General features: G+C 39.1%; 1 protein-coding gene across 2 annotated transcripts in view; it reads right to left on the bottom strand.

The window, feature by feature from the left end:
* Positions 1-26,792, bottom strand: part of AP3B1 (adaptor related protein complex 3 subunit beta 1) — a 172,705-nt gene extending 145,913 nt beyond the window's left edge. For both annotated transcript variants that reach the window (XM_035553476.2, XM_035553475.2), the window contains exons 1-5: positions 26,497-26,792; positions 11,322-11,397; positions 8,003-8,077; positions 3,185-3,280; positions 1,738-1,898 (exon numbers count right to left, since the gene is read on the bottom strand). In XM_035553476.2, coding sequence (XP_035409369.1) covers positions 1,738-1,898; positions 3,185-3,280; positions 8,003-8,077; positions 11,322-11,397; positions 26,497-26,627 — 539 coding nt within the window. In that variant the 5' untranslated portion in view covers positions 26,628-26,792. The remainder of the gene's footprint in view (positions 1-1,737; positions 1,899-3,184; positions 3,281-8,002; positions 8,078-11,321; positions 11,398-26,496) is intronic.
* Positions 26,793-27,762: the final 970 nt, after the last annotated feature.

Raw genomic sequence — 27,762 nt, 5'->3', positions numbered from 1 at the left:
AAACTGTTGACTGATCTTCAAATCAAAAATCCATGCCCTGCAAAATTCTGATTCTGACCAACTTCAGAGTCTTCTGAAATGATTTGCTTATAAAAAAAATAGGCCAGAAGACAGCCTTGCCACCAGTGAATGATCTGTATCACTGAACTGTGGAGCTACCAGTCACGATCCCTCTTGACACATCTGCTGACACTGCCAGTTAAAGACCCTTATTTGAAGGCAAACTAACTGTATCTGCCTATAGAGGAATTAATTTGATGGTCTCTTCACCAGTTCTGAGAACTGCTGCTTCTTCACATAATCCAGAAAATTATATTCTCTCCCTTTGTCCTGTGGTAAACCAGGGCTATGAGCTATGACAACTGTACAAGTGTATTTTTAAAACATGATGGTAAAGTTGGCATGCTTTCTATAAACAGCTCTCAAATCCTTCTACCATGGACAAAATTGCTAGTTACGACTCTATTCACAAGTTACAATGAAGTTTATTGTAGTCCAGGTAGGGTGGACTGTACAGCTACAGCAGTTTGAAACCTCACATTATGATGCCTAGGACATTTATGTGAAGTAAAAACTTTTGTGAACGGTGTACAGGTCCTCTAAACCATTAAAAATAATTTGGGGAATATTATTTTCATCTGCAAATGAAAACAGGCAGGGATTAATTACTGTGAGATGCACGTCCATTTTACTACCAGTCAGGAAGTCACGGAAACTAGCAGAAAGTGAAGCCAGTTTCTTCAAATCATGCTGCAAGGAATAAGCTTTTTATAGTATTTGCAAGAATGATTTCAAGATCTTGCTGAATAAGACTGTACTCGTCTCTTTGTACCCACCTCTTTTTAAGAGCTCTTCCATAACAAGAATTTCAGAAGAGGGAAGAGGACGATTTGGAAGAGGTGGATTTGCATAGATAAAATTTCTACTAGGTAGTATTCATTTGTCATCTACACTACAAACCACAATGAATGCCTTTAAGATGAAAGATACAGATGCTAAACACAAATCTTAGATTCTGAGAAGACGCATCAAAATATTTACTTAAAGTGATGACAGTAACTGGCATATTAAAAAGCAAAAGATGTGAGTGTACCAGTTTCTTTCTAAATCTTTTCATACTTACCCTGTTATTCTAGCAAGCATGAGACAGTTCAGGGGTGCATTGTTGTATCAAGTTTGAACCAATTCCACAAATGAAGATTTTAATTTCTGAAACTTACAATACATCCGAATTTGCTATACATATATCAAAGCACTATAGTTGTTAACCAAAACACCTTGATCTTAAAAGAGTATTACAAGAACATGCCATGGAAAACAAGGGAGGAAAGAAAACAATGTAATGCTTACCCCATGGTAAAAAAGCAAATTCAAAAAGAACAGAATTGTATTTTCAAATTTTTATGAAGACATTTTAAATAGATAGCAGTGATTTAACAAAATTCTCACAGTACTCAGTGCCTTTCAAAAGAGCAGCAGACAGTTAATTATACTATTGGCCAACTGTTAAAATCAAGAATCTGAAAACATTTGCTGTAGTAACTTGGAAAAAAGTCCAAAGGTGCCTGAACTCCAGTCAAATCAGTTGAGTGACTGAATGTCTATATACATTTTGTACTTTTTAATAAACAGATCTGATAAACATGTCTGAGGCACACACAACCCCCACAGTAGTCTTACTAAAGAGTCCACAATGATCTTTAAAATCATGTTTCAGTACTTTTCAGAATGACTCACCTGTACAGTTTTTGGATTGCATGGGCTGCATTCTTCCTCACATAAGGTGATAAATCAGAAGAGGCTTCCTTAATAGCAAGCATCATAATAGGAACAATAATTGGCACACGGATACTAGACAGAACTCTCAAAGCACTTGCACGGATTAGCTGATTAGGATCCTAAGAAATGGCAGAGAAGGGAAGAAATAAAACAAGACAGTGCAGAAAAACATCATCAAATCCTCTATGGCATCTACACTAGTGAGGGCACATTAATCCACCTATATCTACCAGATCAATCAGACTTGCAATTTAAGGACAAACTAATAAGTAAATGTGCCAAACTTCATGCAATAAACTTTCAACAACAATAACAACAACAAAAGACAGAAAACATTAAAATATTAAAAATCTAGAAGTCCGGAAAACTATAATTCATTATTATTAAATAAAATGTTGGTTCATAAATCAATGATCTGAAACCGCAATCCAAGTGGAATTGAGGTATTCTCAAAAACTTAACTAGCTTAGTTTTATTATTAAATATAACAATTAGCAAACTAAAATGTGGTTCTTAGCTGTGATAATCCCACTCAAGTTCTTCGTAACTACATATCCACTTCTCTACTGCAAGATATAATCTGAAGCCAGTAATGAAATACTTTTTTTTTTTTTTAAGAACGTGAAATTTTAAAGCCTGTACTTTACAATTTTAAACCCTGTAGTATCTGTATTTTGAAGAACAGTTATGTAAATCTAGTCCATTCACCATGGGCTTTGCACACATCTATAATAGCCATATAAGAAGAGTACAAGGAATAATACAACAACAAAAAACCAACCTCCTCTTATAAAATCTTAATCTCTGCCAAACTTAAGGGCAGAGACTTAAAAGACCTTTCTAAATCTCTAGAGTCACACTTCAAAGGCAATCCAAATTTTTGCTCTCAAGTCCCATACCACGTTTTAATACGAATCAGAAATAAAACTCTACCGAAGGCTACATTTTCAGCACTTTTTATTAGAAGTACCACATGCAAGACATTGAGTGTTGTTAAGTACTGCTGTCTTTCCTATGTTACACTTCTCTGTTGCACAGAAGCATCTTTTACACAAACTAAAAGAAACAGGTAGATCACAGAAAAATAAGGTCTTCTTTCTACATGCATAATCTACCTAGTAAAGAGCAAAGTCAGTCCAGACGTAAATGTGGTGCATGTGGACTCAAGAGCACCACTCAGCTACTTTTCTTTAGTAAGGTAATTTTAACTTCATGAAGGCTTAGCTGCTTTATACTTGATGAGGTTTGAGGCAGCACAAAAGAATCTGTCAATGACGTATCTGCATCTGGTAAAGTAGTTTCAAGTTATTTATATGCTTTAGTTTACTTGACTACACTTAAAAATATCCGGTTTTGTGATGCCTGCTCAGAAGTCTGTATGAAATGTTGTTTAAGAGTCACTCACTTTTAAAGCACGCTGAAAAGTACTGATGGACAACAATGCTAGATCTTGCTGCTCTTCTGCATAACGCATCAGATAAACATATACAAGCTTTTTTATCTGAAAAAAAAAAAAACACAAAGAACATCGTTACAAGAAAGTTTTGGAACTCTGTAAAACAAAAAACAGAAACAACATTTTATTCTTGATTTTTTGTTCTTTTATTCTTCAGCTCTTCTTAAAGGAAGAGTTAATACATCACTAGAATACTCACATTTCTCAAATGCCTTATGACTTACTGTAATTCCTTTAATAGCAATTCCCTGAGGTGCTACAATATTACCTAATTAGTGATACAGTCAGATCAAGACTAACAATACAAAGTATTGCATTACATCATCATCCAGTAAATAAAGACTTCAATAACATAAGAAGCTGCCATGTGGCAACTGACCATGTGAGCACTCCTAATACATTCTTATGGGGGGAAAAAAAAGGCATGAAAACCTTGGCAATTACAGTTTAAACAAGCCCATTTTACCCTGAAACTCAAAATCAGTTACTTTAACACATCTGAAAGAGAATGTAAGTTCCAGCTGAAGTATGGTAACTTAACGCTGTTTAACTCGGATTAAAAGAACACTTCTGACTATGTCTTGGACAAAAGCAAAGTGTATTAGATCCGCCTTTTCCCGGCTTGAAGCATTCAAAAGATGTAGCTAATATAGGCATATTACAAAGGATGCAATGTTCAAAGATTAAGAAAACCTCAATATGAGTTTGGAGGAGGAGGGTATTCAATTTAGTTCACTTTACCCCCTCACGGCCACTACATGTCAAGGAAGCAGGGAAAATATTTTTTACATTGGAGTTGTAAACTGACTATTGGGGCTTATAATGGAAAACTCTGAAAGACCCTCAACTACAGCTGTGCTATAATTACCATCACTATCAGAAGATGTATCTTTGTGCCAGTTCTGGCAAAAAGCATAATATTAAATCACAGAAGGTTACACCACACTAAATTATTTGTTGTTCAGCTCCAGACAAGCAGCAATCAACATTGGCCACAAGAGGCCTATGCACTGAATGACTGCAGGTGTGCAAAGAAAGCCTCCTTCCCCTGAAACCACTCTGTGACTAGAAATGGAAGCCCTTAGAGCTTCGTGACTACACTGTTCTTTTATCATTTACCTTCATTCAATGTTAAAATGCTCCTTTCTGTAAAACTAATCATAACAGGGGCACATTAGGCTTGAGGAACACAGACAGATTTGTTTAATTAGTTTATCAATATAAGCACGTAAAACTCCATGAGGTATTGACCAAGACCTACTTTTGTTCTATACCACCAATTGTTTATTAGGTCACTTTTTGTATCCTTACCATTCATGACAAGATGCACATAATCAAGTTGAGGTCAGTGTGTACTTAAAAATTTAAAAAAAATCACAAGGCACTTATGTAAACAATAAGATGCCCTTTGCTTTTCTTAAGAAAAATCAACATATTCTATTGCTTCTTAACCACCATTTCCCTGTACTAGAGTATTCAGCATAATTTAAAATTAAAAACAAAACAAAAAACAAACAACAACAACACAGTAGCCTTTTCTGGTCAGGAAAGTCACTCAGATAAACTGATGTATTTTATGCTACTGCATCGTAGCACTTAGTACAGACAGAGTTCCATTAGAATTAAAGATGGGGGGGAAATTTGGCAAAATGATTTCAGAAAACAGTATCAGAATCAATGCACTAAGAATCTGACTTAGCCCATTCCAAGTCATCTCTAGTAACTTCAGAAGCATCCTAAAAACTGAATCACAATACAAGTTACTCAAAACATTGAACTGGTTAGGCCCAAGTGTAGTTACACTGGGACCTAAATTTGTTATCTAACTAACCTTCATAAAGAAATTAGTGAACTGTCTTTTCTGAATGCCCTGATCTCTTTCAACAGTCTCCTCCTCCCAAATGAATGCTAGCACTAAATTCTAGAAAAAATAACTGTAACCACCGCACAGAGGAAGATGTGAATTCATATAATTGTCTTTTTGTTTTAAAATATAACAGAAGAACCATAAAATACTAACAGAGAAACGTTTCCAGTAATTAATGTTAGGTTATGTTATAAAACCATCTTCACACACACAAAGGAGCAAAGGGAGACAACAGGGTAGGGGGAAGCAAATAACACCCTGCCTTAGCTACTCTCCATGACAGGTCCATGTCAGGAGCCACCACCACATCTCCACAAACCCGCAGGTGCACAGAGGCACAGCAGCAGGGGGGAACCCAAATTTAGGACTCAGAGGAAGGGACACCGTGTTGGGCCCCTCCAAGGATGTTCTCAGCTCCAGTGTCTAAGTGTGAAACCCATCAAGAGTTAACACCAGAGCACATCTCAGACTGAAGGGTTTTGCTACTTAAGGGTACAGGACCCAGTATAGGATGCAATGTATTTTAGGATAGCATAGGGCTTACGGGACACTTTGGGGAGGAAGCAAAGGCATGGAAAGGGAAGGACCTATGTAATTTGGAATCAGTAGAGAAGAATGAAAGATAAGCGGACAAGAAGAGACAGTAGCATCTAAACAGTTTTCTGGCTGGCAGCCTTGCTGATCCTGTGCAGGACACAGAAGATCATTCTGTCATATCTTCTTTTTAAATTCCATTTTAAACCATTGTCCTCCATGAGGTACACACACCTTCACATTCAATAGAGAGTACGTGCCAGCAACTGGAGTCACTGGAGCCTCTACCAGCCACTGAAGTAAAGCTGCTGGATGGACTCATACTCCATGTATGTGTATATACACTCCCCCTAGCAGACCTTCACCTTGAAGGGCCAAGCCATTGGTGGTGTTTGCATTCACGCAAGTCCTCTATGCCAATTTTTATAGCTGCTGCTGTACACATGTATGTAATGCACATGTCTATATATAAAGACAAAACACACATGTATGCATGGGCCCACAAAACAAACCTTTTGTTTACGCTCATAATATACACTTCCAGGAGAGGAGAAGAATTAGTGTGTGCATTCAAATATTTTTTTTTTTCAAACCTAGTGCTTCAAAACACCATTTGTTACATTTTTCCAAAATTATGATCCTGTACAATAGCAAGTACCTAATCCTATCAAGCGCTTGCTCTGCTGTCCTCAGACTTGTTGAGGACTTGACACTTGTTGGTCACTACACAGTCTGGAACTGCAAAATTACATACATTATTTTCACTTTCATTTGTCAAGTCAACTACAACTCCTGACACCTCTCCAGAGCTGACAGCGTATGCATAGTACTGGTAGTGAGCATCAGAGTAACAGCTATTTATTTATAAAACCCTTGTCTGTACAACTTTCTAATGTGAATGCTGCTTTAGATTTCCTTGAGCCACATGGAAAGCCTGTGGATTTAAACACATCATCGTTGAAGGTAATCAAGTTTTTTTTTAATTCCTGGAAATTTTTTTTGAATAAAATCCTAGTCCAAGATAGGACCTTTTCTTGCTTTCCTATAAGGGGAAAAAAAAATAGATACAGAAGCAAGCTACATTGCTCATCAAATACCTGATACTGGGGCAAAGCCAGATAAATATGCTGCTACAATAAAATGCATGGTAAATAGGCAGAAAAGAAGCTTTTAGTTCTGTGTTTGTTTTTATTTATGTAAGTCCTGAAAACACCTATTAAGTCTCCTTACAATTAATCAAAAATCACATAATTTAGTGTAAGTTGAATAAACTCAGTCAAAGGTCTTGTCTTAAGAAATTAACTCCTATAACAGATGATTTTCACCCACCTTCTTCACCAGCTGCTCCCATGGAAAGTTTAATCTTTCTAGAGTCTGCCCCTTTTTCATACAATTCCTCTCATAATTCTTCATACAAAATTAATGATTAAAGGCATAGACCTAAAATACTTTAGAGTCTACATGTCTTGTAAAGCATATTGTAAGCAACCCAAACATTTGGGATTACATTGCATATTAGTAAAAATTTCTGTACTCAACACGGGACCTATTCCTCTTCCCCTTCTCCCCCCAGTAGTCACGTTTTTTCAAAAGATTCTAACATTTGAAAGCATCTGTTTTGTAATCTTCTGGGATCACAGGCATTCACATTAATAAGTAATGCATTAGTTTTAAACTAAGTTATCAAAAACACCACCATTTAAGTGTTGTGGACAAACATTATTTTAAACACACTTTATTAGTGACATCACATTTTGTCTAATCACAAATTCCTACAGAGACTTGTTTAATTGAGTTAAAGTGATCTCGCTTTGCAATGCAAATGATGAAACACTCCATTTTTTACAACTATACTACAGGAATAGCACAGTGAAAACTTTTTTTTTTATCTTTTTTTTTTTTTTAATCTTGCCTCTCAGCTTTTATCTGCAATAGATATTTTCAAATAATATGTAGCACAATCCCCCAGCCAAACTTTGCAAGTTCCACCACAATTCAAATAGAATATAGTAACTTTTCTTGGCAGGTAATTGCAACCACATGATTCCATAAACTTCTGATCAATCTTCTTTAAAGCATTAAAAACATTTAAACACATACCTGTCAAAAACACATCCCCTTGTGGTTTTGATTTTTTTTTTTTTTTAATAATGTCAATAGTATTATCCCCTTCCCCTAACCAAATCACAGTGGGTTTCCTTTATTTACACATGATTTTTTTTTTCCAATGACAGCTTCACAGAAAAGAAATTCTAGTAAAAAGTACTAGTGAAAAAATACAGTTTATACGGAATTCAGACATAATCAGCTAAAATTTTCATAAACAGATCCCCTGTAAGAGTGTTTTTACTATGCTGTAAGAATACCTCAATATTTTTACTGGCAACATTCTTCACAACAGCAGGAAAGAGCTCAGAAGCATTTTTTCCCTTTGCAATCATCTGGAAAAAAAAATAGTATTATTTATTAGTGTTTTGGTTTTGCTTCTTTGTCTTTTTTTTTTTTTTTTTTAACTAAAAGAAATACATTTATTCCAGATCAATGTTTTTCTGTTAACTACTAGATACTTCAGGATGCCACCCATACAAAGAAACCACCAAATTCAGGCTGGTAATGACTGTAGGGGAGCAGTGGTGGAATCAACACATTAGACTTTACCATACCAGACTGCAAACCAATTTTAATGCTTTAGAAATTAAAATTAACGCTTTCAAAACAAATGAAGATCTTGCTCATTTGAAAAGCCCTACTGAATGTCACTTTGGGAGCTACTATCAAAAAAAAGACAGACGAACAGATAGATCAGGAGAAACCACATAAGATTAAATCCTTTTTCCTCTTCCAGAAATTATTTTGGTGTGCAACAGAAACAACGAGAAAAAGGAAAATCAGACAGACATTACACTTGAAAAACAAAGTAGGGCTGGTTTCCTTAGGAAGTTAAACATAAAAGGCCTTAAAGTGTTTATGGAGAAAAAAAAAAGAATGATAGTAAAAGCATTACCAGTCAACCTATTAGTGTTCGTTTTTAAAGAAAGTTTTTATATTTGATCTCAGAGAAGTCTGAAACTAGGGCACATAGTGAACAACAAACTTGTTCACTCAGTAAAGAGCACCAGTAACAAAAGCCCAGTTCAGCTTCATCCCTTATATGAACGCCTAAAAGAAAAAGTTTTTTTATAAAAAGAAGTACATCAAAAGGAATATAGTACTTCAACAAACACTTCAGCTGCACAGCTCTCTCATCTCTTAGATCTAATTCCAGCAGAATGCCTGCCAATAATTCATATCCACATTGCAAACCCTGGAAATTTCACAGGTGTATTACACATCTTCAAGTTAAGGTGCCACTGCAGACAGACTCACTCAGAACAGTGTCCCCAGCTACAGATGAGCCAGGATACAGTCAGCCAAACATCAAGCTAATTGGAAAGAACAAGAGTTCATCAAGACAATCAAGTATGCATGGATCCAACACAGGAATGTATTTTGCAATGGAGTTGCTGCTTTTTCGAACTGTCTCACATTTCCACCATTGCTTAACATTATACAGCTGATAAAACCTCATATTCCTAACTCACAGGTCTGTTTGTCTCGTAGGTAGAATGAACACAGTAAGAGCATGAAGAACTAGTACTTCGTGCAACAAAAGCAAAAGAAAAAGTGAAACCAGGCAATATCTTGACAGACTTTATGCTTGGAGAAGAAAGGTGAAACAAGAAAAGAACATGTCTAAAGTTCAAGCTATCGCTGAGTGGAGCCTTTTGAAAGGGTTTAAGAGCAGCTTTGCCACATAACATTTCATTTTAACTGACTTAACATCTTAAACTATTTTTTTCAGCTGGATTTAAGCACAGGAAATAACTCAAACTAAGAAGTAAGCAAACCGCAAACATTTCAAGGGTTTTAAAATAAGAATCTAAATTAAGCATTACTGTCAGGACTGGGGGACAACCTTGCAATAAGAGTCAAATTCATAATGACCAGAGTCGAGCAGAACTCAGTAACAATATGCATTGTATAGAAGTACCATAGAATAGCACATTATCAATCTTCACATCTCGATACAGCAAAGTTATGCTATCCAGAAATGCAGGTGATTCTCAAAGATTTCCCTGATAGGCTAAAACCCTATACATTACTTCCATTATTTAACTGACCCACTGTAGTATCGCCAGTGTACCATGTAAATTTGTACTTAGATTCTTTTCAAAGAGTATACTTTGACTCATTACGTCATAATTAGCATAAAGTCATTAGCATTAGTCATGATTAGCATAAACACTCCTTACCCCAGGGAGCACTAAACTTAACCTTACTGGTTTTTCCAAGACCAAGGTCTACCATATCGTTTTTGCTGCTATGGCCAGACATTTTCCAGCTGTGTCATCTTGTATACCTGAAGTTCCTGCACAGACAGGAACTTTCATTCTAGAAGAAGCTTTACACAGGCCCACAAGTCTGCATGCACTTATGTCCCTACAAAATATAGACACTGTGCATAAGAGGGTGTGATAAACCGTTTTTTGTTTTTTGGAATGAGAAACAGAATGTATGAATTTCTCCGTAGGAAATCAGGCACACAAATTTGTTTCTGCATTTATGCTTTAAAAGTTTTTGGGAGCAAAATTCCCCTGGCGGACAGATCTGTTTTATTGTAAAGAATCTCTGTCCCAGGAGAGAATGTGCCAACAACCAGAAGAGGAAGAAGCAGCAAAAAGAACCATAAGAAACCTTCTCCTGGTACTTTTCTACCACATCTATACGTACCAATAAAAATTCAGCCTCTTGAAAAGAGCAAGAAAGTTATCGGTCTACTAAAAGAGCAAGAAAGCTACCTGTTTGTAAAGCTTCCTCCTTTACCTAAAATTAGTGAAAAAAACTGTTCCCATAAGACATGTTAAACAATACTCTGACAAGTTCCTTTTTCCTCTAGTAATAAGGCTAGAGGAAGCCTTTTATCTCTGGAAAACACACCTCCTGCCCGAGAGCTTGCTGAATGTAAGCAAACAACTGCTAATGCAAAGGTGTCTTTGCACTCAGCAAGACCATTATCACCACAGCTACAGGCTTTTTGCTAATCGTGCAAGGTCCCAGTCCTGGCCTGTAAAGATCATTGTTTTGACTTGTTATGTGAACCAGAGGTTGGTACCAGATATCTGTTATGAGGCACACTTTAAGCACAGGTTAACACCTTGAAAATGTGGAACAAACTGAAAAGAGAGGATACAGTAATACAAACAATTCACTGACAGCCAAGTAAATATATATTGATTATAAATATATACTGATACTTAGTCAAATATATAGGTAACCTGCTCAATTAAAAAAAGCCTAATATAATCTAAAAGTAAAAACAAATGACTTTTTTTTTTGTACATACACTCCAGCAGATTTCTGTTGCTATCTGACTGCTAAATTAAGACAGCAATTGAATCTTCTCTGAAGGAATCATTTCATATTTAACATTTCACCTCCCTACTGAAAGGGGTTACTTACAAGCATATTGGCAATGTTACACAAAAATTTTAAATAGTATGATTGCATATATTTTTATATAGAAAACATCAAATTAAGGACTCCATAGTAGTTTTTAAAACAGCATTTAGATACTCAAATTCTGACTTGGTAAGGATCTGTGAAGTAGTAACAGTATTCATACCAAAAAACCCACACAACACATACCCCAACAATCCTTTTCATAGCATCCAGCTTTGCAGAATCTTTACTGCTTTCCAGCATTTGTTTTAGGTCTTCATTTCTACGGTAGAAACACAGAAAAGCATCAATTAGAAAAATTGAGAAAAAAAGTCAGAATACCATTTTCTATATTCTTGCATCATTCCAGCAGCTTCAGATAAAGTGCTGCTCCTTCTTGCCCATTTTTAAATTGTATTTGTTAACTTTCTGGCCTAGAATAATGATGTGTTTAGTAAAAGGATCTATCCAATTCCAGCACTAAATCAAGCCCATACAACTTTAATAGCCAATCCCTGGCTAGAAGGTTGAAGTCTTGAAGCAACAGCAGAGTTCAGTTTGAACCAATGATTCATTCACTCCCCATCACCCCCTCCAGCACAGCAAAGTCAGATACAATAGCTTGAGGTTGACATGTTTGTGTTAAAATATAGTATCAATTTAATGTTAACCGCTGAAAAAAACAATAGCAAGTTTCAGGACGGTCTGAATTCCAACAAGAATCAAGCACACAACCTTATTTTTACATGTGTTTTTTCAGGTTTTAAATCGCCATTCACTCCCTTCAGAATGAAAATCCTCAGATCAGTAGTATATCTATTCTACATCCCATAAGATTAAGACAGCCACATTGTTAGACACATAAATCCAAGTACTTTTTACAGCCAAAGCCAGATTCTGGCATGAAAACATTAACTTGATAAGGATGTTCTGTCACAGATACAGCTTCTCATTACCAAGCTCTAATACAAACCCTAACCTTGTTTGGTTTTTTGAATGCAAAGAAACCACAGTCTATTAATGTAGGTTAGCTGCATTTATAGATGCTGAGAATTTACAAAATTTTATCTGAAGAAATAACCTTCTGTGATTCTTAGATAGCTTGGTTGGAAAAAAAAAAAAGAAAAAAAGATCATGCAGTTCCCCTAGATGAAACAACTGCAAAATTCCAAAGACCTCTGAAAATTTTCCAAGACTACAAACCCTCTGAGCTCTGACAGTGAAAAGCAACATGGAAATCCAGAGACTGGACTTTAAAAGCAGATATGAAAGTTTAAATATACACTAATTTATCACTCATAATTTTGAGATAGAGAGGAAAAGGCAGTTTAAATCAAAAAAAAAAAGAATTCGTTACTAGACAAAATTTTGTCATCTGTTCCTTCACTAACCACTAAACTACATATTTCCTACATGCAAAGAATAGAGATGATTTTTCTCATATTCTCAGACCCAATACTGCAACTATTCCCTGCATCCCAATGAGAAATCCACATCACTTTTACACTTCTGTACACATTCACAATAATAAGAGCCACAGTCAAAGGAAAAAAAATTGTTTCCCTATTAAGCCAAAAGAAAGACATGCAAAAAAAAAAAAAAAACCCACACAACAGAAAGTAGATACCTACAGGCAACTTCCAAGTGAGATCTAGCTGCTTTTTCAAAAACTGGTGTTTTATGAAATGCTTTAGCAACAGATATGACCTGTTTTAAGTACTGGCTCCACTTAACAGCTTAAATATTTAAACATTATATTTAAAAGAAAAAAGTGGAAGTATTTTATTTTCTTGCGTCCTTCAGCATCATTTCCCAAATATCACTGGGAACCCCTCCTATTTTCCCTGCTTGACACATAGCAATCTACTGCTGTCAGTTATTCCTGGAAGTGTTCAAAGAACTGTCAGTCAGTCCACTACTGGTGCCTTTTTTTTTTTTTAGTTATTTGTTTCTGTCCTTTACATTATACATCCTACCCAACTTTGTTCTGTAGTTTTGCATCCTGTTGAAGTCAGTTTATTTTGTTTATAGTTGCCCTTCCCATCCAGTACAAGTAGTAACATCCAGTGTACCATGGATGTTGATTATAAGTTGAATGAAAGAACGTTGACATGAAAAAATAGAAATATGTCAAAAAAATTCCCAAGAGAAAGTATGCAGACAATGATTTGACTTTGAAAATCAACTAGGAAAAAAAATGGAGGAAGTTACACAGGACAGGATTCAAGTACATGTTGAAAACTAGCTGACTGAAGCTGGGAATGACTAAAGCAGACAGCATTTACAGGATGAGTATGAGTTACTACTGCAACAAATAAAGACGACAAAAGGTGAATTTAAGACATGAAGACAAAAGAAAAGTACTTGATGAAATGTACTTAAAACTGCTTAAAGAATATTTTCTAACATATATTTCAAATACAAATATTTTGAAGTGTTAATAGGAAAGATAAAATCAGAAATTAAAACATGAATACCTGCCAACATTGCTTTTCTAAGACCAAAGCAGCAGGGGAAAAAAAAAAAAGCAAGTTCTTGATGAATCCATTTGGAAATTAGTTTCTAAGTAACTGATGATTTGTTTTAAACTCTAACACAAACTGTACTCTGGGTTTAGCAAGCATTAGATACTTACAGAGTAAAATATTGTTCCATATATTCATAATCATCATCAGCAGCAAGCCATTTTTCTTCTACACTTACATATGGTTTCAGTGTAACTTCGAGGTTTCCCCCTTTAAAAGCAGATTTAATAGTATAAGAAACCTCAATTATTTTACCCAGCACTGTAGAATTTTGTTCCATCCTTTGAAGTACAGTGTTTAAAAAAAGACCACAGCACTCAACCAAGCTTGCCTGCTGAGATGGAAGTCTACTCAGAAAAGAAAATCTTATAATCTTATTATGTAACAGGATACCCACTCCCTTGCTGTTTTAATTTCTAGAAACGAATATCCTATGTAGATTTCAAACGTCACTTTCCTCCAAAAACAACTCTTATCAGCAGCCTCGAACAAGAGTAAAGGCAAATACATTTCAGTCTTTCATAGTATAATTTATTGTACACTTCCACAATATTTTTATCTTCTGAATAGTAAGAAGACTTAAGGGAATTCCCCCCCCCCCCCAAAAAAAAAAAAAGCTTCACAGTGTTGTTCGTGTTTCTATACTCATTAATTCCTCTGAAGTGACAGTTCTTCAGCGCACAACATTAGACAATAATGCCTTTATCACTTACATGTCTACCTGCCTGAAACTCATGAAAGCACAGGCAACTGTCCCGCTACATCAATACTTTCACCTCTCCCTGCTAAAACTTTGAGGGTGATTTTAGCCTACAGAGTTACATACACATTGCAGGTAACTGACATATAAATTCCATTACCTCATCAGCAAAATCAGGTTTAAAGTAGCCTAATCTGATAGTTATGGACGATACTTAACTATTCTAAGCAGGACAGTATTCATCCCAACAACAAGAGGTGCAAATAAAAAAATTTCATGGAAAATATACTGCCTGTGAGCTCATTTTCCATCCTGACAGTAAGAAGGGGTGAAACTGCTTTCTCTCATTGTGCTTTTCCCCCAGTCACGGAACAAAAAACCAGGAATCTTACCTGTCTGACAACTGCTGCATCTAAGAATGCAATGACGTTTCCCATAGTTATAGTTAAACATCTTTACCTCTATAATACATCCCCACTGTCCTAAGAAACTGCATAGTTTTTAAAGCACTAGTATGTGGCTTTAATTAGAAATACTATATCCATATACAACTTGAACACTCTATGAAACACACTTATTATTTGTACATCACCTGCCAAAAAAAAAGGCTGTAAGCCTTTTTTTCAGTTAATATTAACACACTAATGATCTGGTATTCAGCTACCTTTGTAATCTTTACCACCACAAAGTTCTACTCCTCAATATAATGATTTGACCAGAGATTCAAAGAGAATATGTTAAGTAGAAGCTGATGATTTCTAATTTTCTTCTGAAGTTTTTACATTTTGTGACTAGCCTTTAAGATCATTTGTCTTCCCACCTCAAAGCACTGTTTTTTGTTTTGTTTTTATGTCTTTGCAACATTTTTGGATGTGACAGGACTATAAATATGAAAGGGTCTATGATAGATCTACAGGTTAGTACTAATCTTCTAGATGCTACTCTAAGAAAGAAAACAAAGTTCTTAATCTCTTTCATGATCACTTGATTCACTTATGTGTAAAAAAAAAATCACCCCCATATGCCAAAATAAAAGCCCAGAAACCTAGAACTCAGCATTCAAGATAACATGCTATTGAATTATATTAACAGCCTGGATCTTACGCCAGAAGCTGAGCAACAGAGCAGGATGTGGAACTCAGCTGTAAAGGAACCTGACCATTATTCTCCATTTCAATTCACCACCAACAGCAACTGAAGAACAACTAAAAAATAGGTCATATTCTTGTCAGTGCACACTTGGTCACAAAAACTGGCCTCTTGCCTAGATCAAAACTTGGATCTCAGTTTCTGCTGAACAACTCCATCCATCTCTGTCAAAACAAACACAAAAAACTGCCAAAAAGGGTAGGTATGCGTACATCATTAAGGTTTAAATCAGCTATGCCAGTGATAAATCTAGGCCTCTTCCCTCTGTTTCTGTCTTCTTATAGGAACTATCATAAAGCTCTAAGTGCAGTAATTATTTCATCTGCAGCAAAATACTAAACCATGACCTGCTACAAATAACTTGCCACTGCACCTACTTATTCCAAAAAATTACTATTAATAGAACATTTAGTCACACTGTTAAGACATACTTTTATTGCATCTCCTGTTCTCTTTTAGTAACACCATAATAAAAAACACATACATTGTTATTAATTGCTGCATTTCTAACATACACAGTTACTGAAAGAAGTTAGCCACAAACGTTAAGGTTTTCCTCACAAAAAGCAGAAATTTCATAAATATCAAAACCAGCAACTGAAGCCCAACTGGCAAGAAAAAAACACCAATGATTCTTCATCTACAAAAATCTTTACTCATTAAAATTTATCAGCCTGTGTTTTTATGAAATATGAATTTAATTATGACTCTCCATTCCATATGTATGCCCCAATAAGCTGGGATCTGTTTTATCACCTCTGAATACAGGAAAAGAACTTTATTTAAAGAACTCATGGTCAGATCAGGCTCTTCATTTGCAATGAGAGCACTAGATTACTGCATAGGTAAGATACAAGAAATACCAAACAAATCCACAGCACAGAAGGAAGCAAACTTCACTATTTTTAATCCCACTGAACCACCTGTTACAGAATGAGAACAGAAGTTACACATGTCCCATTTAAGAAGTTTTAACAATGCATTTTGTGTTTTAAATTCTACAACTGCAACATATGTTCACCTACACATCAACCACACTGTTCTTACATTCAGTCTTTAGGAAACCTCAGTCCGGATTACATATTTTCAACCACATTATACTGACTTTTTTTTTTTTATTTTATTTTACCTGCAGCCTCATAACAAAATGTTTCCAACATGAAGTTCAAAATACTATGAATGTTACCAGGTTTGAAACACGAAATCCAGACTGACAGCACAAATTAACTGTCTTTGGCGCTTCTGTAGTAATGAAGTCCGATGGAAGATTTCACACACACACCAAAAATCAGCTTTTTACAGTTTAGAGGAGCTGCAAAATCCTTAAAATAAATTGGCTTAATCTAGCTCAGACAATTACATAAACTCTACAAAACTGAATTTAACACTTAAAGAGAAATGCAAATTTATTTTGGAGCTGTATAACATGGAAGCTAAAACAGCAGCAAACACATATTGTGATTTGAGTTTATTTTGCTGTTGATTTGGATTCTTCCTCTAGCAGGAAATTAAGAAATTCACATTTCACTGTGAGCATTTTGTTCTATACCACAAACTGTTTGAATGACATCTTGTGGTGCTATTCAGTATTGCTATCTTCTTTCATTACAACACTATTTATATTTATTATTGTTAATTCATAACACCACCTTAGATTTCAACTATTATTTAAAGGTAGACAATTCATGTGTACTGTGGTTTAGAGAGAAATAATGAGATCAGATATCTCCTGTTTTCTTTTAAGCCATAACTAACTTATTTTTCAATCTGAAAAGCAAGGATACTGCTCAAAAAGTGAACTTCATAGTTTTAAAAGGCAGACAGAGATGCATGAAAAAAGAGAATAACTACAATATCTGAGAGACACAAAGAAGACCAAGACAGGTTATAGTTAAACCACCAAGAAAATTAACTTGTTTAATGATTGCTGTGCCACCATTCTCAAAGCACTTGCAATCTGGACAATTTTGGTACAGTCTCCTCCTTCTCAGTAAGCAAACATACAGAAAAGCATGAAGTTAACACTGGATAAAACATCTTTCCAGCTCACTTCTGCCAAACTATGCTGCTACCTGACCTACGCTTGAGCAACCCAGAGCATGAACATCTGAAAGGTGCTACTGCCATGAACATCAGTGTAAATAACCTACACTTTAAAATCTCTGCCCAGACAGCAGCTAGTATGACAAAGTAGTTTGAAAGATCTTCTGGAGAGGACTATGATTTAATCTAAAGTTATCTGTTGACACTGCAGTAGTTAAAAGACCCTACTTCACACAGTCATAAGAAAGGTTGCTTCCTGTCGTCCTTTCAGACGATCAAGCAACACCACTGTGTACAACCTCTTCTGATAGGGCCAACACCCCCAACACCACAGTAGTTTCTGAAAGAGAAAAATCATCCTTTGTGGCACCTGGCCTGTTGCCACTTAAACAGCTGTGTCCATTTACAGCCTGTCTTGAACAGACGAGTGGTCAGAGTATGCAGACATCTGTAGATCACTTAGAAGTATTGACAGATATAAAGGGATTATAAGAGAAAGAGGAGCAGTACCAGCATTCCTGAAAATGACGAGGCTTCCTTTAAAGATACCAAAAAGGTGGTGCTGTCACTGCCAGAATCTACAACAGCGTTAACATATTCACAGATATATGCTAACATTTCAGAAACACTGCTTAAGAGCATTAAAGTGTACTGCCATTCATCTTCTACCAGAATGCCAGAAATATTTAAATGACAAAAGAATTCCGGTTTTCTCAAATTAAGAAAATTACTAGGAAGAAGAAGGGACCAGGCAAAGATAATCCTCAGAAAAGCAGAGCTAAGAAAATCGTGAATTTTTTTGCCAACCTTATATTGTAACAACATTACAAAAGACATTTTAATGCCATTCATAACGCAGATCATAGCAACTGTCTACAGCAAATATATGACATAAGCATAATAAATACGCAGCAGCCACAGTGAAGACCTTAAACTAGCATCTTTCTGAAAAGATATGAAAGCTTCAAAAAAAAATTTTATGTCTGCATCACAGAGAATCGCAGCAAATCAACAGTTCATCGCTTGCATCCTCATATGTGCCAAGTGCGTGGCAATAAGAAAACATTCACTGCGTCTCACTTTCCATCAGATCTAGCCAATTTCAGCTCGAGAAGTGCTCTGCCATACTATGCTCCTGTTCATATACGGCATTTAGATCCTGTTGTGGTACCAACTACATGGACCAGATTTTATCTTGTAGAGTCATCATTTCACCCAAACCATTCATCTTCGCTGGCCTGTACATCCTAGTGAAGCTGGCATATCACCATACGAGTGGGCAGAGTGCCATCTAAACAGATGGGGAAAGAAAGCAGACTTGCCAATGAGCTACAGTATGCATCAAGTTTGAATATTAGGGCTGGACTCTCCTCCAAGAATTTCATAAATGGCAGTCTATACAAGCTTTCCATGACTGGTTGAACAGGATATGCCAAGGCAAAACTAAATCAATTTAAGACTCCAAGAACATCTCTGGCAGCTGTTGAAAGCAAGTTTCTAGCTCTGATGAATTTGGAAAAGTCTTCTGCACAGAGAATTGGGGAATGAGTATCTTAATGAAATCACTACCTTAGATCAGCTCTCAGCAAAACAAGCTTGCAAATCTCAGCAGAAAAAAATGGGTTTGCAGTCCTGCCGAGTTTCCTGATGAATAGCTCAACAGAATGCTTAAGCCAGATCTGCAGGAAAAACTCTAATAAATTACAAATGTATTTTACTTGGCAGGAATATAGTTTAAAGATGCAAATCAGTAAAGTTGAAAATGCTTGTTATAAATTTTGCCATCTGTTTCAATACTATACTTATTACTACCTGCTGATGTTACTCATACAGTTCACCTGAAAGTTTTTTACATTTGATTTAGATACAGCAACAAAAAATTCTGTCATTGAATTCATATCATCTCCAAGAACCAAACATTACTATATTTTAATATTACAAGTAAATAACTTTCTTTTTTAAAAAGTGATTAATATACATGAGAGTCCTCCATCTTCCTGGAATTAACAGTAATAGCTGCAGCCTAGCACATGCAACTAATGTGGTTTCTGTGTTACTTATTCTTTCTAGTTTTCCTTTAAAACTGAAAAGTGGTTAGACATTTCATGCCCTTACATGGAGCAATGGCAGGCAATGTAACCATAAAAACTGACCCCATTAACTTAAGTGATCTGCATAAAAATGCATCTGGATGAGAGTGGGGAGCAGTGGGTATTGTCTTCCTGGACTCCACGAAGAAATCTGACACTGTCCCCCGTAAGATCCTCCTAGGGAAGCTGCTGAAGCATGGGCTGGATGAGCAGACAGTGTGGTGGATCAAAACCTGGTTGAACAGCTGGGCCTAGAGGGTAGTGCTCGGTGGTGCAAAGTCTGGTTGGAGGCCAGGAATGAGCAGCATACCCCAGGGGTCAACACTGGGTCCAGTCCTGTTTAACATCTTCAGTAATGAGCTGGACAGTGGGGTAGAGTGCACCCTCAGTACATTTGTGGATGACACGAAACCAGGGGGAGCAGCTGATTCACCAGAAGGCTATACTGCCATCCAGAGGGACCTCAACACGCCGGAGAGGTGGGCTGACAAGAGTTCCATGAAGTTCAACAAGTGCAGAGGGCTGCCTTTGGGGAGGAACAACCCCAGGCACCAGGACAGGCTGGGGGCCACCCATCTGGAGAGCAGCTCTGCAGGAACAGACCTGTGGTTGCTGGTGAGCACCAAGCTGAACATGAGCCAGCGATGTGCCCTTGCTGCTAAGAAGAATGGTATTCTTGGCTGCATTAGGCAAAGTATCGCCAGCAGGTCAAGAGAGGCGATCCCAGCCCTCTACTCAGGGCTGGTGAGGCTGCACCTGGAGTGCTGTGTCCAGTTCTGGGCCCCTGATATAAGACAGACCGGGACATACTGGAAAGAGGCCAGAAGGCCACCAAGATGATCAAGGAACTGAAGCACCTCTCCTATAAAGTGACGCTGAGAGACCTGAGCCTGTTCAGCCTGGAGAAGAGGAGGTTCAGGGAGGGTCTTACTCATGTATGCAAATACCCGAAGGGGTGGTGCAAAGAGGATGGAACCAGGGTCTTTTCAGTGGCGTCCAGTGCCAGGATAAGAGGCAATGGGCACAAACCAGAATCACACAATCACATAATGGGCAGGGTTGGAAGGGGCCTCTGAAGATCATCTGGTCCAAACACCCTGCCGAGCAGGATCACCTAGAGCACATGGCACAGGAAGGCATCCAGGCAGGTTTTGAACATCTCCAGAGAAGGAGACGCCACAGCCTCTCTGGGCAACCTGTGCCAGTGCTCTGTCACCCTCACAGTACAGAAGTGCCCTCTCATATTCAGCCAGAACCTCCTGTGCTTCAGTTTGTGCCCCTTGCCTCTCGTCCTGTCACTGGCCACAACTGAAAAGAGACTGGCTCCATCCCCTCAACACCCTCCCCTTGGATATTTATACACATTGATGAGGTCTCCCCTTGGTCTTCTCTTTTCCAGGCTAAAGAGGCCCAGCTCTCTCAGCCTGTCCTCATACAACAGATGCTCCGGTCCTCTCATCATCTTCGTAGCCCTCCTCTGGACTCGCTCCAGTAGCTCCACGTCCCTCTTGCACTGGGGAGCCCAGAACTGGACACAGTACTCCAGGTGTGGCCTTACCAGGGCTGAGTAGAGGGGGAGGATCACCTCCCTTGACCTGCTGGCAACACTCTTCCGAATGCAACCCAGGACACTGTTGGCCTTATTGGACACAAGGGCACAGTGCTGGCTCATGGTCAGCCTGCTGCCCACCAGGACTCCCAGGTCTCTCTCCGCAGAGCTGGTCTCCAGCAGGTCAGCCCCCAGCCTGTACTGGTGCTTGGGGTTATTCCTCCCTAGGTGCAGGACCCTGCACTTGCCCTTGTTGAACTTCATGAGGTTCCTCTCCACCCAACCCTCCAGCCTGTCGAGGTCCCTCTGAAAGGCAGCACAGCCCTCTGGGTTATCAGCCACTCCTCCGAGCTTTGTGTCGTCAGAAAACTTGCTGAGGGTGCACTCTGTCCCTTCGTCCAGTTCATTGATGAGTAAGGTGAACAACACTGGACCCAGTACTGACCCCTGGGGGACACCGCTAGCTACAGGCCTCCAACTAGATTCTGCACCTCTAAGCACAACCCCTCTAAGCTCTGTCATCCAGCCAATTGCCATTCCAACTCACCATCCACTCATCTACACCACACCTCCTGAGCTTACCTATGAGGATGTTGTGGGAGACAGTGTCAAAAGCCTTGCTGAAGTCAAGGTAGACACAGCCACCGCTCTCCCCAATCTACCCAGCCAGTCATTCAATCACGGAAGGCTCTCAGATTGGTTAAGCACGATTTCCCCTTGGGGAATGCATGCTGACTACTCCTGATCACCTCCTTTTCCTCCACATGCTTGGAGATGACCTCCAGGATGAGCTGCTCCATCACCTGTCCAGGGATGGAGGCCAGTTCTGACTGGCCTGTAGTTTCCTGAGTCCTCCTTCTCGTCCTTTTTGAAGACTGGCGTGGCATTGGCTTTCTTCCAGACCTCAGGCACCTCCCCTGTTCTCCACAGCCTTTCAAAGATGATGGAGAATAGCCTAGCAACAACATCAGCAAGCTCTCTCAGCACCCGTGGGTGCACTCCATCGGGTCCCATGGATTTGTGGATGTCAAGTTTGTTTAAATCATCTCTGACTCCATCCTCTTCAACCAAGGGAACGTCCTCCTTTCTTCAGACTTCCTCTCTTGTCTCCAGGGCCCGAGATTCCTGAGGGCTGATCTTACCAGTAAAAATTGAAGCAAAAAAGACATTCAGCAACTCTGCCTTCTCTATCCTTTGTCACCAGGGCATCCTCCCCATTCAGCAGCAAGACGACATTTTCCCCAGTCTTCCTTTTTCTACTGATGTATTTGAAGAAGCCCTTCTTGTTGTCCTTGACATTCCTTGCCAGAACACAGGAGGTTCTCCCTGAACACCAGGTAGCATTTCTGTGCTGTGCAGGTGACAAAGCACTGGCAGAGGTGGCCCAGACAGTTGTGGAGCCACCCTCCTTGCAGTTACTCAGAAGACAACAGGACATGGTCCTGGGCAACCTGCTATGTGTGTCCCTGCTTGAGCAGGGGTTGGACCAGATGGCCTCCAGAGGTTCTTTCCATCCTTAACCATTCTGTGAAACTCTCTCTCCATGCTACAGATACAATTTTGACAGTCTTCCACTTAGAAAGTTCTTACTTCATTGCTTCCACTAATCCAGGGCATGGAAAAACAGCCTGTGGTCCACAGATTGGATTCAGCTTGTCTATATTGTTTACCTCTCAGCAATTTCCTCCTCCTACTGAACAGCCCTGTTCTGGGCAAAGACATGACTGCAGAACATTTCCATTATTCTGGTGGCCCACAACCTGATGCTTTTTCTTTCTAAGAAATGCAGAACATATGAATGTAAGCACATCTGGAGCACTTACAGAGACCTGTGCCTGAAACATAACCTGTTCACAGACAGACTGCCTACCAGGATACATGAATAAATTCAAAAAATGTAATTATACAAGCTCTGTAAAGGGAATAACATATATGTTAATTCATATGATCAATACAGGGGAAGGAGAGATGAAAGAAATAGCCATCTCTAGTCATGCTATGGGACCTGTTCAGCACAAAAAGATTCTAAGTTTAGACTGACTCATCTCAGGTACATAAAATCTTTTAACTATTCGGTTATTGAGATATTCAAAAGAATGAGCACAAAGACAAGAATTCTACCATCTGCACACAGACTCATTTCTTATTTATTTTAATGATGTAACTAACCAAAAGGTTGGTCTTGTGTTTTTTTTGTTGGTGGTCAGTTGTTTTTTGTTGTTCTTTTGCTTTTTTTTTTTTTAAGCAACACATAAATATAACATCCTGTTTGGTATGTACTGTCTCTTTAGTCAGGTTTCAATACTCTTGAGTAATGAGTAGGCCCAGCCTCATATTTGTTGTGAGACTTCTCATTCAAGAAGTTTCCATTTAGCCATAACCATCAGGAAAACAGTTCCTTACGTACATACTACACTTAATGATAAACTTTATAACAGAGTTTAGCAAAAAATACATCTTTCCTCGCTTTTTTATCCTGAACATTTACCTGGTTACCTGAATGATGCAAACAAGAGTTTTGTTTTGACAATCTCTTTTTTTTTTTCATTGCACTGGATACATACAATGTATTAAATAGTGAGAAACATATTTGCACATGGCACATGCAACCTCTTGCTACTTGGCTATGGCAAGTTAACTATTTCAATGAACTATTTCATCCTTACTAATCTTCTCACTGTCAAACCTTCCACTTACTCAGATTCAAGATGTCTTCACAACAGAACTTTCAAGGCCCTGAAATATTTTCAATGTTGACATTGTGTCCCAATCAAACCACAGCACTAACGTGTTGAGAAAACACTACGTTTGTTAAATGAAGATTCTATTTGTAATTAAAAACTAATGAACAAATCCTAGAATTGCTAAAATTTAAAAAGTCAGCTTTAGCAGAAGAGTGAAAAACATGGGCATTTGACACCAAAGTATGCTCAGAACTTTTATGTGGTAAGTACTTCAGCTGTGCACTTCTACTGAACAGACAAAAAGACGACATTTAGGACAAATAGTTTATATTAGGTCAACTTCAGACTTCAGATTTAAGACTACTGATATCCATTCGTGCATCTTTGAGAAACTTGTCATACACCCTTCTATACTCTGCAAGACTAGAGACAACACAACCCTATAAACAACTTGTTTTTTTCAGAAGCATTATACTTTAGCTTGCTTTCACTTCATGACAAATACATGAAGACAGAAAACAAAAAAGCCTATATTCTTTGTTGGTTTTAAGTGTTTATGATAGTGTCTTGACAGTAACACTCTAACCATGTGACATCGTTGAGATTAACTTGCAACAGGCAAGTTTGGGTCTCTGGTCAAACAGTTAGTCTAGGGACAGCCTGAGCCGTACATTACATGCCCCTCTGTCTAAGGACAATTTCTCCTTCTCCAGCAACCAAGAAGCTCACAACGCACTGAAACATCACGATATGGAACATAGGCACACCTAAGATCAAATACAGCAGTGCTGAGTGCCAGCCAAGAGAGAGCAGCGAACGTGAAGAGCCCCAAGAGTAACTTGAATTTCACTAGAGGAATATCGTACTACTTCTGTCCTTGAAAATGCAAGACACAGACACACATCTTGCACTTCTCTGTGCACACACTAGAGAGGGATCAGATCTGACCAGTTTAAAGAACACAAACCAAGAAGACACCATGTCTTCAACACGGGCTACAGGCACTGTCCTGAGAAGGTTTCCATTTCAGCTCGAGGTGTAAGAAATTTTGTTTGTTTCTCAGTAAGGAGTTTGGGGCCTATTAGGAGAGCTTTCCTGCAGTGTTCATTTCTCAAAATCTCTTACACAGACTAGGAGTTTACCACATAGTTTCAAATCAGGGCAAACTTCCTGTTTCAACAAGGACTTCTTTGTCAGCTGCAAAGACCACCGAGATCAAAACCTGGTTTCTTCTCAAGCCCCTTCATGGATCTTCTCTCCCCTCCTTTTAATAAAGAAGCAAGCCTGGAACACAAATTAGAAAGGCACACGCACATATCATGAGCTACTTAGCTACTCTGGTTCTTCCATATTCAGAAATTCATACACAAACACGTACACACAAAGCCTCAGGACCCCAGAGCTGTATTTCTGCTACCATTGGACAGCCTCAGGTAGAATTACTTACTTTGGTTCCCACAGGTGCAGAAACATTGACAAATATACTAAGCCTGCAAAACAGTCTGAAATCTAGGATGAAATGAGTTTATATATAGAACTACAGCCATGATCAAGGATCGGGGTACTCTGCAGAAAAGTGTAAGAAGAACAATGGTTAAAAAATAAAGCACAAAGTTGTTTCCACAGAAAGGAACGACAAAAGCAGGGCGCAAGCAACATAAGTCAGACACAAACACAAGTCATTAGGGCATCCATGCTAGATCACTGAAAGTTTTAATTGGAACAGAATGAAAAAGCAAAAGATGTAGAAGAATAGCAGATGAAGAGAAGTATGACTTGTATGGAAAACTGAGGAGGCCTATCAGCTGCTGTCTCAAGGAGACAAGCATGAGAATCACAGCAGCTTCGCCTTGTTGTGATTTACTTCAGTGTGGCATAAAAATAAACAGATCAGTCGAGGTTTCTAAGCACGGATGCTCTCTTTGCGCAGAACAATCAAACTGAAGAACAGATGATTGATTTCCTAATGTACACGAGACCTAAGTTTATGGTCCTTTTTACTGGTCGCTCTAGGAATAGATTTCCGATTTGTTGTAGGATACCATTCCAGCTTGGCAAGCCTCTTGATCCTTCCCAGAGGCATTTTTTGTCGCTCCAAGTCACTTTTCCTTTAAGGAGCTAAAGGTTTTCGGTGTCAGTGCACTTTAGACTGTTTCCTTTCTTTTTTTTCTTTTTTTTTTTCTCCTTCCCCCTGCCTATTTCCTCATTTTGACTTCTGACCAAGAGCCGGACCGTGTTAACTCCCTCCCATTTCACACCAGCCACCTCGTCACGGCCAACCACGTCCCCAGCTCCCACAGACAAACTTCCGAGCGCTTCTTAAGACCCACAGGAAGGCAAAACGAAACTAGCGCCAACGCGGCCGGCTAACAAAACTGATAAAAAGCTTTTTATGAAGAAAAAAAAAACCTCCCCCTCCCCGCCCCCAAAAAAAAGCTCCACAGCCCCGGGCGCACGCCAAACGCCGCCACACGAACTTCCCCGCGGCGCGACGAGGCGCTGAGGCCCGCTCTCCTCCCTCATCCCTCACCGCCCATCCTCTCCCCGCCGCCCGAGCCCGGCCCGGAAACGCGTCCCGGGGAGGCCCGGCCGCCCCTCACCGCCCGACCCCGCTGCCGGTCCCGCCTCGTCCCCTTCCTTACTTCTTGGTGTCGCTGCTGAAGAGCCCGAAGGCCGCGGGCAACGAAGGGGCCGTGGTGGGCGCCGCCTCCTGAGCCAGCTCGGGCGCTGCCTCGCCGGCCTGCTCGCCGTAGCTGTGCCCGTTACCGGACATGTCGCCGCTCGCTGCCCGCTCCGACAAACTTACCGGCACGGCACGGCACGGCACACACCCCCCGCCAAGCACCGGGCACGGGGCGGGATGGCCACGTGACGGGGGGGGGGACGGAACTCGGTCCGCCCCGCCCCGCCCCGCCCCGCCGCCCGGTGGTGCCGTCGCCGCGGCAACGCGGGCCGGCCGTGAGGCGTTTGTTGTAACGGCTGGGCTGACCGGCCCCTGGCGTGCCTGGGCGGGAAGGAAAGTTAAAAGATGTCCAAGCACAAAAAAATTTCCAAAATTGTCCAAACACTCCAAAAAAAAAAATCCAAAAGATGTCCAAACACAAACCTTAAGCACGCTGCTGCCCGGCCCTCTGGCCTCTACGGGGCACAGGCCGTTTTATTTTTGTGTAGCCAAAATACTAACTTGGCCCCTACACGCAGCAAAAGCAACTCTTGTTGCTTGTAGTAACCAATATTATAAATTAACCAGCTTGGTACTAATTAGTCATACACACTGACTGCACTGCAGGTCTGCTCCAGGTTGCTAAATATTCAACAAGTTAAAAGTTAAGTCCTATCAATTCCACCACTAGAAAGGTGAAAAGAAAAGAGAAACAGTCCCAGGGTATCTCATCTGATAGCAAGGTGGCTCCAGTCCCAGCGTTAACAACACTTGCCATTCCAAGAGCAATGATGCAGCCTACATTCACAGCAGCAACTTACATATACAAGCCCATAAAACATAAAAGGATGGCTAGAAGTCGTACGAGAAAAGTTTCTCTTAATTTCTTTTTACAGTCTTATTTTACTATATACATCCTACACACACCAAAGTATCCTGTCTTCTTCCACACCTCCTACTGTTTGAGGAATAATTTGTGCTCATTAAAATGCCCTTCTATCCATCTATCTAAATTACATTAGTGGAGTCCAGCCTCTTCATCCTGAGAACAAACTCATTTCCAAAAGGTTACAGTTCACAATAAATACCTTTTATCTTACAGAGGGGAAAAAATGGTTTGTCATAATATTTTTCTGAGGCAACTCTTCAAATTTCTTGTCTTTCACCAACTTGTACATTTCTGTTTGAAACTGGGTTAGTGCCAAGCAAATAAACTTGAGAGGAGGCATTACCAATGCCTTATCTA

This window comes from Cygnus atratus, chromosome Z (assembly GCF_013377495.2).
Source record: "Cygnus atratus isolate AKBS03 ecotype Queensland, Australia chromosome Z, CAtr_DNAZoo_HiC_assembly, whole genome shotgun sequence".
NCBI lineage: Eukaryota > Metazoa > Chordata > Aves > Anseriformes > Anatidae > Cygnus > Cygnus atratus.
The sequence above is the reverse complement of the archived record's forward strand: the minus strand, read 5'-3'. Positions and strand labels throughout refer to the sequence as shown.